The sequence below is a fragment of the Ovis canadensis genome, chromosome 1 (genome assembly GCF_042477335.2).
Source record: "Ovis canadensis isolate MfBH-ARS-UI-01 breed Bighorn chromosome 1, ARS-UI_OviCan_v2, whole genome shotgun sequence".
Lineage (NCBI taxonomy): Eukaryota > Metazoa > Chordata > Mammalia > Artiodactyla > Bovidae > Ovis > Ovis canadensis.
The window spans coordinates 112,086,566-112,100,033 of record NC_091245.1 but is presented as its reverse complement, the minus strand read 5'-3'; the positions used below and the strand labels follow the sequence as shown (position 1 = coordinate 112,100,033).

The 13,468-nt window shown below is 55.3% G+C and overlaps 1 protein-coding gene across 1 annotated transcript; it reads right to left on the bottom strand.

The window, feature by feature from the left end:
- Window positions 1-1,133: 1,133 nt before the first annotated feature.
- NHLH1 (nescient helix-loop-helix 1) lies at window positions 1,134-3,899 on the bottom strand. Its single transcript, XM_069571995.1, has one exon. It carries the CDS (start codon window positions 3,173-3,175, stop codon window positions 2,774-2,776), a length of 402 nt encoding a protein of 133 aa, XP_069428096.1. The 5' UTR covers window positions 3,176-3,899; the 3' UTR covers window positions 1,134-2,773.
- Window positions 3,900-13,468: the final 9,569 nt, after the last annotated feature.

The window sequence follows — 13,468 nt, the reverse complement described above, 5'->3', positions numbered from 1 at the left end:
GGCTTCCCTGGTGGCTCAAACGGTAAAGAATCTGCCGGCAGTGCATGAGACCTGGATTGTTCAATAAGTTCAATCCCTGGGTTGGGAAGATCCCTTGGAGAAGGAAGTGGATACCCACTCTAGTATTCTTGCCTGGAAAATTCCATGGACAGAGGAGCCTGGCGGGCTGCAGTCCATGGAGTCGCCAAAGTGGACACTACTGGGCAACATCCACTTTTTCTACACTCGTAAAGACACATGTCCTCCGTGTTTCACCTGTTCCTTCTCTGAAGTTATTGCCAGGCTTCACAGAAGTCAAGTGTGTGGTGCCTTCTTGACCACACAACTCTGAATACTCTCTAGTTTATCGAAGTTCCTGTTAAAATAGGAGTCCATAGAGCAGCACCTGGCAGGCTGGTTCATTTCAGAGAAGCAGAGAGGTCCTGGCAGTATAGGACACAGAAAAATCTGGGTGTGAACTTCCTCTCTTCCCCTGACTAGCTGTGTGACTTTGGGCAAGGCTCTTTTCCTCTCTGGACTCCAGTTCCCTCATCTATAAGGTAGCTTTAGAGCTGCTCCCAGAGCCCCTTTGCTATTCCTTCAGCTCCCCTTTGCATCCCTGCCCCTATTTCCCTCTTAGTCCCGGGGGCTCCACTGTGTTCTTCCCTGCATCCAAAAGCTGAGGAACACAAATGTGCCAAGAACTGTGACCTCGAGGAATTTTGACCCAGCTCAGAGGCGATAACGATTCATAGCCACGGCATGAATTGTTGCATAGCCCAGCAGCAGGGACCCACAGACACACGTTTAACATGGGTTTCACTAGGACACTCAGCTCTTTCTCTGATCCACAGAGAGCAGAAGCAGAAGCACAACATCAGAAGACTCAGGAAGTGTCCCTGGATGGGTATCAAGGTGGAGGTACTCCACTTTAGGTGGAGGAGTCTGGGACCTGCTACACATTCCCCTACACACTCTGGCACCCCTCTTCTCTCTTTTTTCATTTTCCCACCACAATGAGCTCTCATGACCCCATAAGAAGTCTTCAAAGCTTGGGACCCTCAATGCCTGCCCTGCCATAACCTGCAACCCAGCGTCCCAACCCAGTCGAATGATCCACAGCCATACCTGGTGCTAGAATGAGGTCACTTTAATTTTTCCTTGTATATGAAATCAGAATTTCAACAGGAGGGACTCACACATGGGACACAGACCCCTGAGGGCCCACTGTTGGAGGGGGGTGTTTCTTAGGAAGAAGTGAGGATTGTGAGGGAGGGTTGGAAAGAGAAAAGAAGCAGGCAGGACTGGGGTGGGACTGTCTGGGGATGAAGGGAGCTGAAGAAGGATCCAGGAGTGCTGGCAGGGTAAAGGGGGTATCATCCCGAGGATTAGGGCGTCAGGACAGATGGGTCCTAGGAGGGGATATGGGTGTGGTGAGGGAAAGGGTCCCCACACACCTGGAGTTGCAGAAGGGACAAGAAAGGGAAGGGAATAACCAGGGAGGAAGTAAGGAAGGCCAGGCGAGGGCTGCCAGGAGCCTCCTCACTCCACCCCAAAGTGCACGACTCGGCAATAAATAGTCATATTTATAAATAAATAAGTAAATAAATAGATGAATAAATAATACGTAAATAAATAATATCCTTGTAGAGCTTAGGAGTTTGGTGTGAGGGAGGTGGAACATGGGAAGTGTGGGAGCGCATCTCTTCTACACAGGTTCTCCGGCCCTTCATTCTGTCACTGACCCCAGCTAGTGAGCAGGTGGGCTCAGCAACATGGGGGGAGGGCGGGGACAAGAGGGCCTCAAGGTGGGGTGGGGTAGGGGTCTCTCCCCTGCTAAAGGCAGCTTAAGGAAAGAGAAGAAAATACAATAAACAAGTCATGGGGCAGAAGAGCTGAGCTTTCCCAGAGGGCAATAATGGGGCATAACCCCTGCACCCAACAGGGAAACCAGTGTGGGCTTCTCACGTCTTCGTGGTGGGCGGGGAAGGAGGGAGCAGACCCGAGATCCAGCCCACCCACTGCCGGGGCCTTTTGCAGATCCTCTGGGCTGAGTCTGGGGACATGCTCCCCGACCCCCAGATCTAGGTTTCCCTTTCTCTAGCTGCACACAAGGAAGAAGCAAGTTGGGAGACTTGGGTGGAAGGGGAAGGGAGAGGGCCAAATAGCTCAGAGAGGGCAAGGCACTCACTACCAAGTAAGAACCGAGGTCTGTATATGCTAAGCCTCAGGAAAGACGTAGAAAACAGGGAGTTTTCCCACAATTCCCAGCTACTGAGATGCCCCTCAGAGGAGTTAACTCCTGGAGCCCCGCCTCCCAGGGCTAGACTGGGATGCTTAATAAAAAGCCCACCCCACTCTAATCCCAGCTTTCCCCCTTCCTGTTCTCATGCCCCTCCCTGCTATAGGCAGGAAAAGCTGGAGCGGGGTACAAGGAGGGTGGGAGGCAGAGTTGGGGTCTGGGGAAGGGAGGGGGGAAGTCTCTGAAAATCTGGGACTAGGAGTAGAAGAGGGAGCAGCCCATAAGCAAGCCAAGACTATACCCCCAGCCCAGCAAACATTTCGAGCCAGCTGGGCCCCGACCGCTAACCGTGGAAGGTACCCACGAGAGGAGCCCTCTGGGTGCCTGGGTGAGTCAAAGAAAGTCGCCTCCATGACCCACCAGTGGGCTCTCTGCCTGGGCCCGGGGCCTGTGGGTACATGCCATGCCGAGGTACAGGGGCTCAGGAAGGAGAGGCCGTTCTAAGCAGTGAGAGGGTGAGACGGGTGGACCCGGCGGGGAGGCAGGCCGTGTTCACACGTCCAGCACGTGGTTCAGGTAGGAGATGTAGCAGATGGCCAGGCGCAGGATCTCAATCTTGGAAAGCTTCTTGTCGGGGGGCAGCGTGGGCAGCAGCTTGCGGAGCTCGGCGAAGGCCAAGTTGAAGGCTTCCACACGGATCCGCTCCCGCGTGGCATGGGCCGTGCGGTACTTGGCTGTGGCGCGCCGCCGGCGCCGACGCTCCTCGCGGCTCAAGTGCTGCAGGTCTTTCCGGCCCGGCTCTCCAGGTTCCAGGCCCCGGGCCGGGCCGCCCCTCGGCCCCCCGGGCCCCGCCCCGTCGGGGCCCGCCCCGCCCCCACAGTCGCTGAAGCCGGACTCGATCTCAGAGTGGGTGAGAGGCAGGTCCAGCTCCATGGTGTCTGAGTTGAGCATCATGATGGATGCCCCCCGCCCAGTGAGATCAGGACCCCCTCCCCACCCCTCCCTCTGGGAGCCTGAAAGCTGGTGGCGGGAGGGGCAGGAAGGGCCTGGGGTGGGGAGGTCTGCCACTGAGCTCAGGAAGTCAGAAAACTTCAGGATTCCATGGTCAGGGTTCCGGGCGGGAGTCTGGAAGAAAGAAGGGGAAATGAATAAGGTCAGAGGCAGGAAGGAGGGGACAGCTCAGAGACGCGGAGCCAGGAGGAAGGCTTAAGATGGGCTGGGAGGGGGAAGGTACTGTAATCTTGGGGAAAGGACAGCAGAAACATGGGGAGGATTGGGGGGTGGGGCGCAAGAGAGAGGAGCAGGTGGCCACAGTGTAAAGAAGAGGAAAGCTGGAAAGAAGGGAGGAGACCCAGAAAGTCAGCAGCTGGAAAGGAGGAGAACCCATGAGAAGAACACAGGGCAGGATAAAACTAAACAAGAGGATTAAAGACCTACACCTAGGACCTAACGCTGTAGCTCCTAGAAGCAACCGCAGAGGAAAAGCTTCATGACATTGGACTTGGTGATGATTTCTCACATGACACCAAAAGAACAAGAAACAAAAGCAGAAATAGACAAACGGGACTACATCAAACTTAAAGTCGCCTGTGCATCACAGGACACAATCAGCAGACTGAAAGGGCAGCAGGAGAGAATATTTGCAAATAATATGGATGATAAAGGATTAATATCCAGAGTAGTATCAAGAGCTCCCACAGTTCAATGAAAAAAAAAAAAAACTTGACCAAGAAATGGGCAAAGGACTTGAAGACATTTCTCCCAAGATGATATACAAATGGCCAGCAAACATAAGAAAAGATTATCAACATCACTAATCATCAGAGAAATGCAAATCAAAATCACAATGAGATGTAACCTCACACTTGTTAGGATGATTATTGTCACACACACAAACACACACACAACTGGATAGGGAGACATTGGGACACTTTGCCCTGTTGGTAGGATTGTAAAATGGTGCAACTTATGGAAAGAGTATGCAGTTTCCTTTAAAAATTAAAAACAGAAGTACCACATGATCTCACAATCCCACTTCTGTGTATATATGTCCAAGAGAATCGAAATCAGGATCTTGAAGAGATGTCTGCACCCCCATGTTCACTGTAGCATTATTCACAATAACTAAAATATGGAAACAACCCAAATGCCCATCAAAAGATGTACAGATTAAAACATGTGGCATATACTCACAATGGAATATTATTCAGCCTTAAAAGGGAAGAAAATCCTATCACCAGTGCTACAGTATGGAAGAACCTTGAGGACATTATGCAGAGTGAAATGAATCAGTTGCAAAAATACAAATATCCTTTGATTCCACTTCTATGATGTATCTAAGTAGTTAGCAGAAAGTAGAATGATGCTTCAGAGTCTGAGGCCAGGAGTTGGGGAGGTATTGCTAAAAAGTTACAGTTTCAAGTTTCCAAGATGAAAAAGTTCCAGAGCTCTGTTTCACAACAACATGAATATACTTAACATTATTGAACCATACGCTTAAAATTTCTAATTATATGTTATGTGTTTTTATCACAATAAAAAAATGTTTAATAATTAAAAGGACAGAGGACTGAGCAAGACTGGAGCCGCAGCTCCAAGGGAGATGGTCTATGGCCAAACCTCTCCCAGTTGTGAGGGGAACGTTGCAAGCCTTGGCCCTGCCACCCCCGTCCTCCCAGGGCCCCTCTCCACCCTGGCTGCTTCCGGATGTGTGTGTGGAGGGGTACGGGCGATAAATACACAGCCTGCCCTTTGTAGAGTGGACTAGGGCATTTGGCGCTCAGTCCTCCCCAGCCCCCAAACCCCACACAACAGGACCGTAGCAGACGTCCGATCCTACCACCCTGACCGCTAGAATCAGGGGGACGTAGCTCCTTGGGCAACGGTCCCCCTGCCCAGGACAGCCCCTTCCTCCAGCTCTGTCATCAGCACTCTCGACCTTGCTGCTCCCTGGCCCTTTTAGCAACTGTGCAAGGAAAACTGGGGAAAGGGAATGTGATCAGCTCTCCATTCCGCAGCCTCCCCCAGCTCAAAGGCAGTTCAGAGATGGTCTGCACAGGAGGATGGGGATAGCTTTGGGGACCTCTGTTTGGGGCGTGGCTAGGGTTTGCTTGTCTCTGGGAGCAGAGGAGGTCAGGGAGAGGCAGCTGGAACATGGGCCGGGAAAGGCTGAGGAAAGGGCTTCGCTCTGGGGGAATGTCAAGCCGAAACAGCGGATCACTCATTGTGAGCTCTATGGACCTAACTTCCAGAAACAGAAGCACAGAGGCTCCTTTGCCATCACCGTCTCCCCTTCCTCACCAGCCTGAGTTCTCCTGCCTGAAGCAGACCTTCACAGGGGTCAGGACTCCCCAGCCTTGCTCCGCCCCACCGTGCAGCAAAGAGGCTCAACCGAGTTGTTCACTAACAGTAAGCTCTGAGGGTTGAGGGGTGTGAGATCATCACCATCTGATGCATGTACACACACAACCATAACAAAAAACAGAAGGAGGTGAGTGCTGAAATTTAGGACACACTCCACACTCCAGGATTCAGAGGAACAGGAAAGAATGCATGGCGACAGCGCAGGAGGCCCTGAGGTCAGCGCCTCCCAGTATGTCTTCAGTGCTGCAGCCCCCCGCTCCCACGCTCCAGGAGTTCAGTGCCGGGTTCTCCACGCCGGTCACAGCCTGGTTCCCCCTCTCCCCGGCCCCCACATTCCTTCATCCCTGATCACTTTACCCTTCCTTCCCTCAGCCCACTCCATCTGCTCCCAACCGGACCCCAGTCCCATTGCCACCTGCCCCACTGTCCTCCCCAACTCCAATCTGCACAGCAGCGTCTATTTACCCATCAAGTCAGTCCTCGCCCCAAAATCCACTTCTGCTCTCAAAGTTCCAGGCTCCGAAGATCTGCAGTTCCAAGCATCCGGGGAAGGAGTTCCAGCCCCGCTTCTGCCATCCCCAGCCCCACTGAGAATGATAGGCACAAAGAGTCCAAGGGGAGAAGTGGGTAAGAGGGAGGTCCAGGGATTCAGGGAGACACGGCACGAGACAGAACTAGAGGGAGGCTCTTGGAGAGGACTTGAGCCAGAGAACGGGAGGGACACGCCCAGCCTTCCCAGCCCGTGGTTCCCCCTTTACCTAGGAGGACCCTGTGAGGGGATCCAAACTGGCAGGACAGGGGGCCAGCGCTGACAGCCCCAGTCTCCTCTGGCTGCTCAGAGCTCATCCGTCTGCAAAGTTACTGACCAGCTTTCTAGACCTCTCCAGGGCAGCGTGGCATGGCTGCACCGGCTCCGGGGCAGACGAGAGGGGTACACATGTTGGGAATTAGAGGGCCCAGGTGGAGGTGGTGAGCTTAGCCAGGTGCTGGAGCCACCCACACTCACATGCACACACACACTCACAGACACACACCTGAGCTGGCCCAGCCCTATGCATATATATGGAGATGCGCACACACACCCCCAGCCCTCCATTGGCTGGCCCAGCCCTCCTTTCTCATCAATATTAAAAGCCAGGCCAGGCAGCCATTGGCAGAGAGATCTGGGAACCCCCCTGGGAGCTGGGGGCGGGGGCTGGCCCTGGGGGGGGGCGGGGAGTGGGGGAGCAGGGACATCTGTTCTCCATGCATATTTCATAAGCAAGAAATGGAGAGCTGGGGAAGGGGTGGGGCTGGGGCGAGAGCCAGGGCAGGATCGCAGATGAACCCCCTCAGTCTCTCACACCAGAGGCGGCAGGGACAGAGGCCCCTGGCAAGCCAGGTTAAACCATGGTCCCATTCGGAGTCCCAGCTGGACTGCGATAGCCCCTTCCCCTGTCTCCTTTTCCCTGGGAGAAAGACTCCCCAAGGTGCTAACAGGGAAGTCCAGAAAAGAGCTAGTGGACAGCACTAAAGCACGGAAGAGGACCCTAGAGCCCTTACCCTCACCAAGCTCTCATTCTTTGCAAAGCTGGCTCCCACCAGCCCCCTTGCCAGGCTACCTGTGGCTACTGTTCAGGCCCCTGCCCTCATCACCCCTGAGACTCACCGCACCCTCTTATCCCAGCCCCCAGCCTCCCACCTACCCCATCACCAGAGGAGGAGTGGGGTCAGATGCCTGACGCAGATCCTACAAAGGGTTTTTCTAGGCTGGCTGGCCTAGTCGGACCCACTGGGAATTGGGGACTCTCAGGAGGAAAGAGGTAAGGCTAAAAGGAGCAGAGCACAGGAGTGCCGAGAGAGGAGGAACCGGGGTGGGAAGGACATTGGGGGAGGAGGGCAGGGCACCCAGGCAGGCGCCAAGCATGCTGGGGCATCAGATGAGCAATGCAGAAAACCAGCTATAAAATAATATGCAAATGGGCATTGATTAAGTTCACATCAATAGCTCAGCTGCCTCCAGTCTGCGTGTGCATGTGTGTGCGTATCTGAGGGGGTGTGTTTGTGTGAGATGAAGGTGGCAGGAGCAGGGAGCAAGGGGAGCACCACAGAGAGGCAGTAGGCTTTGCTTCAGTACCTAAAGTTCTCTTCCCCACTCAGCTGTTGAGCGTCTTCCCTGAACCTTTGTGAAGATCCAGAAATGAACCATGGCTGGGAAGACTCCAGAGACTGTATGCTACAGTGAAGAAAGCTCTGTCGGCTGTGTGACTTTGGACAAGTAACTTAACCTCTTGAGCCTCAGTCATGTCCAACTCTTAGCGACCCTCTGGACTGCAGCCAGCCAGGCTCCTCTGTCCATGGAATTTTCCAGGTGAGAATGCTGGAGTGGGTTGCGATTTCCTTCTACAGGGGATCTTCCCGACCCAGGGATTGAACCCACATTTCTGGCATCCCCTGCATTGGCAAGTGGATTCTCTACCACTAGCACCACCTGGGAAACCCTCTTAAACCTCAACCTTTCTTTTCTGTAAAATGGGATTAATTATAGCTGCCGCTTAGGTTGCCAGGGAGATTAAGTAAGATAATGCATGTCATGGGCCTGGCCCTTAGTAGGCGCATAGCCTACCTTCAGGCTTCTGGAAGCACCTGCCATTTCCCCGTTGCTGATCAACCTTTTCTGGGCTTTCTCTAGGGTAAGGCATTCCCAAAGGGGAGTCCTGTAATTCTTTCCCAAGCTCCCCCACCCCTCCCCACTCCCAGGTCTGGGAGGTGCCAAATCCCACCTGGGCAGGCCCAGACAGGTGCCCAGGCGCCAGCAGATGGGCTGAGCTGGAGGGGAAAGGAGGTTTGAGGAGGGGGGCTGGGGGGCAGGGGATCAGGTGGCATCTCAGTTCTTGCATCATCATTGCCATGGTGCTGATTAAAAACCAATCTCTACCTAATGAGCCCCCAGCAACAACAAGCCTACCTCCCCCACCCTCCTGCCCTCCACCCCATCCAAGGAAATTGGGTGACTAAGAGATTCAGGAGAGAGCGCCATGGAGGAGAGGAAAGACACAGGACAACTGGGAAATGGAAAGGAAACAGAGGAAAGGAAGCGGGAGACATGGGGAGACACTGAGACAGGGAAACGATGAGAAAACAGCGTTGTCAGGGCACAGACACGGGAAAGATGCAGAGGAGTGGGAAGACTCCTGATGGGGAGAAGGGTAGGGGGGACAGAGATGTGGGGAGAGACATGAAAAGAGGAGACGGTTAGGGAGACACAGAGCTGGGTGAGCTGTGGATGTGGAGAATACACAGATATTCAGGGACGGATAGAAGCTGATGCTGGGAGGGAGTCCTGAGGGCCTCTGAGACAGCATGGAGATACACAAGACACGAGGGAGGCAGAATGCAGAGGGTTGTGAGGAAACAATAAAATGACTGGAGACAGGGAGGCAAGGTGGGGAGACAGGACAAACAGAGCGAGAGTGAGGACGTTACTGGCATGGTGAGGCCTGGCTTCAAGGGTGAACGGCGAGAAGAACAGCAGCAGAGCCTGGAAGGACCCTAGAGGCAGAAAGGAACCGTGGTAGGGTAGAGATGGGAGACAGAAACCAAATCCTGCTCCCAGCCTCCCGCCTTGTGGGCAGTTTGGCTCAGATATGGTGGCTCTGCAGCCTTCATCCCTGCAGCACCCGCCCAGGCTGTGCCCAGCGCGAGTTGAGGGCTGAGGGTACAGACGGGAGAGAGCGTGCTCTAGGACCACCTCTGCCTCCTCTGCTGTCCTTCCAGGATCCTGGACTTTGGAGCCTCCAGCCCCAGTCTTCACTCAGAGATCAGTTTCTGTTCCTTGAGAGAGCAGCTAAGAAGAACATAGGCATGTGATAAAGAGGGCTTCCCAGGTGGCACCTGTGGTAAAGAACCCACCTGCCAATGCCAGAGACACAAGAGACAGGGGTTCGTTGACCCCTGGGTCAAGAAGATCTCCTGGAGAAGGGCACGGCGACCCACTCCAGAATTCTTGCCTGGAGAATCCCACGGGCAGAGGAGCCTGGTGGGCTAGTCCACAGGGTCGCAGAGTTGGACATGACTGAAGTGACTTAGCATGCACACACGCACATGAGATGATCATTGTGGTTTATTTGCTAATTCGTGTCCCACTCTTCCGACCCCATGGACTGTAGCCCACCAGGCTCCTTGCCCGTGGGATTCTCCAGGCAAGAATACCGGAGTGGGTCGTCATGCCCTCCTCCAGGGCATCTTCCCGGCCTAGGGATCGAAGTCAGGTCTCCTGTGCTGCGGGCAGATTCTCTACCGGCTGAGCCACCACGTGGTGATGAGGAGCTAAAAACAAGCAGTGGTGGGCAGAGCTACTAATTCTTCTGAGCTTGGGACCGGCAGACCAGGGTCCGAGTCCTGGTGACCTTGGACACACCATTAACCTTGACTGAACCTACGTTGTCATCTGTGAAAGGGTGACAGTGTCACCTCCCTCATAGGGCTTTTGTGCCACTGTGCGTGGGCAAGTGTTAGGCCGCCTAAGCCCTTAGGTCGTGCACTGTGACTCAAAGGTGGCAAGAAGCTTCTCTGCACATGTATACGAGGCGTGATGACTGAGGGAGGCTGGGGGCAGCTCGGAGGTCAACCTGGGTTGCCAGCAGCCCCACGCCCTGAGTGTGGAGGAGAACCCTGGGAGTTGTATAAGGGCCTTTGCTGTGTTGGGGGTGGGGAGGCAAGAGGATGGGGATGGGGGTGGGAGGCTGTGTGGCTCTGTGGCTTTATTGCTGTTTTGCATTTTACAAGGCATCCACTTTTTTCAGATTGGTACTCACTATCTCTTTTCATCACCACACTGCAGACCTGTGAGGTAGGTGGTGGGGGAGGAAGGGGGTGGGGTAGAGAAGACACAGGGGCAGGGGCCTGCACCTTGAGGGTGGGGGTAGGGCCTGGAGGAGCTGGAAGCTGTGGGTTTGGCAGGAGAGGGGGTGACATATGTGGGGAGCCCTGGGGACCCAACCAGGCAAGCGACTGGCAGGGAGAGCAGACGGCATTAACCCTCGCTGTGCCACACCGCCCGACCCTCCCCCAGGAGTGGCTGGGGGGCAGGGCTGTTATCAGCTGTGCTGGGGTCACGGAGCCTCTGGGCTGGAGCCTCTGTGTGCCTAGGAAGCAGCGGCTGTCTTGGATCTGCTTCCTTCCCTCCTTGGCTGCTTCCAGGAGCTCTCCCTCTGTCTCCCTGTCTCCACCCCTCTGTGCCCCGAGGTGACAGCGGGTCTCTACCACCCTGGCGGACAGCGCAATCTGTCCCTTTCTCTGCCGCCAGCCCACTGGAAGCCCCTGAGCCCTCTCTCACTCCCGGGCCCCCTAGGCCTTGTCGCCTTTGTCTTCCCTCCACTCTGCTCACCTCTCCCCAGCTCCGAGCCCATCCTCAATCTCATTAGGGCTTCCTCCGACCACTGCCCACCCCCCCCCCACCGCCCCCAGCCGCCTCTCCTACCCCCTCCCCCATCCATCTGTCTCCCCCAAGCCCTCCTCTTTGTGTCCACCCATCTGTCACCACCAGCTCTGCGCCCACTCCCCCTGGCCACGCCCGCCCGCCCGCCTGGCCTCTCTCCCCTCAGGCTCAGCTCCCTCGGAGGCTCCCGGGCTCCTTCCCTCCTTCAGCCCGATGAGGACTGCCTACTGCCACTTGCCCTTCCCTCCTTTCTTCTTTTCCCAGATGTCCTTTCGGCTCTGTTGTTCCTTCTTTCCCTCCAGTTTCTCTAACTCCCCCTCAGTTGATGGGGGAAGAAGGAGGGGACACTGGGGTCCTGGCCCGCAGCCCCTGAGCAGCCAGCCGGCCAGAGCCAGCGCTGGTGACAGTTACTCACAGTTGCATCATCTCCTCAGGCCTCCTGAGGTGCCCCCTCCCCTCCAGCCTCCACGGCCTCTCTGGATGGGGACAGGGGCTCCAGCTGCCCCCTTCACCACAGCTATGTGCAAGCCCCTCTACCTTCTGAGCGTGGGGCTCCGGAAGAAATCAAATCCCACCTGACCCTGACCTTCCAAGGCTCTCTGCTTCCCAAAGGTCACTTCAGCAACCCCTACCAAGCTTGTTTTGAGTTGGGGAGGCTGAGTTTCAGGATGGCATTTCTACCACGCTGCGCCACTACCCACAGTCATCTGTCCCCGAGTTAGAGGGCGATCAGCCCCCCCCCCCCACCCAGCCCCCACCGAGGCCTCCCTCTCCCATGGGAGAACTTTCTAACCACCTTAAAAAGCTCGTGAATCAGCCAACCCTTCAAGCCATCCCCTGTCCTGAGGGGTTTAAGATGAAAGGGAAAAGGGAAGAGAGGCGGCCAGAGCCGGGCAGGGCCTCAGAGGACAGCCTGGTCTGACTGCACACAGATGAAAACACTGGGGCCCAGAGAGGGGAGTGCCCTTTCCAAAGTCACACAGAGCGCTGGAGGCACTCCAGAAAATCTGGTCCTGAGCCCTTCCCACAACTTGAAACTCCTCCCTACATGCCTGCCCAGAGCAAACCCTCCATCCTCTGAACTCAGGTAGAACCTGTTTACAGCATGGGTTTTGCACGGAGCAAATGCTGCCTTGCCTGGTTATTTACCCCATGCTGCCATCGAGACTTTGGATCCCAAGTCCCTATGGGAAGGTGCCGTATCTCATACCCTTTTATGATGCTGGGACAGTGCCTTGCCCACTGTCAGGCTCAATAAATGTTTATTACCGCTGTAGCTGCCAGTGGAGATATAAGAAATGTCTCACACAGCTCTAATGTGCTGTGGAGCCTTCAGCAAGCCACGTCACTCCTCTGAGCTGCCGTTTCCCCATCTATCAAATGAGTTAGACCATAAACACAATTCCTAAGGTCTTATTATATGGTCCCTGAAAGAAACAAAGTCCTTTTAAACAAGGTGGGATGTTGGTGCAGAACACCAGACTCTGGATGGGAATACCTCCTCCCAGGGTGCGCCTCTGGGAGCAGTGACCCAGACGTTAGAAACAGGAAAGTAAAGCCTCTACTCGGAGAAGCTGGGAAAGAGAAACCAGGGAACAGAAGAGCCTTCGGTCTAGTTTCCAGGGACCAGGTGTCACAGAGGGGAGACAGGACAGACTGGGCCCCGGAGCAGGGTGGTCAGTTACTCAACTGTGCACGAGGGTTGGGTGGAGGAGGCGCAGTGTGAGCTGGCAGTGGGTAGGAGGCAGGGAGGGAAGCCCTGTGAGCAAGGTGCGGGGAAGGGAAGACAAATTTCAGGAGGCACAGGGCTGAGCAAGGCCTTGGACGGAGAGAGAAGGAGCCTAAGGAGTTAAGTCTGTGGCCTTACGATGCTGCTGGTCAGTCCTGTGTGGTTTTCGGGACACAGGAGGAGCCGGGGGAGGAGTCAGACTGTGGTCTGAGAGGGGACCCCAGTGAGGGTCTATGCCCCTTCCATGGAGCCCAAAAACCATGTTCTTTGGTTTTGTAAGTTTCGGGGAGAGGAGGGAGGGTGGGGTAGGCATAGTGCGGAAGGCGAAAGACAAGCTTTGCTGCAGATTCCTCCCGAGGTGGCGGGGACTGATATCCTGTATCCTTCTCTCCTGTCCCTTGATTCTTCCCAACCCTCTGCTTCCCTGTTCAGCCCCCTCACTGGTTCTCAGCCACTTTCCCACTTCCCGAAACTGCCAGCAGGATGAGGGAGCTTAGTGCTCTGTCCGCTGGGAGACCTGTTGGCCGAGGGAGGCGTGGAGTGGGCCCAGGCGATGGTGGCAGCTGTGCTCAGCTCCCGCCAGCACGGAGCAGCTTCTCCAGCTCAAACCGGGAGGGGTGTGGTGGAGGGAAAGCAGCGGGGTTTATTTCCCCCACAGCCCCAAACCCCAAACAGGCCCCCTGAGGGAACTTGGGAAAGAAACCTCGAGAAAAATCACCTCTCAGCAGGATTTGCA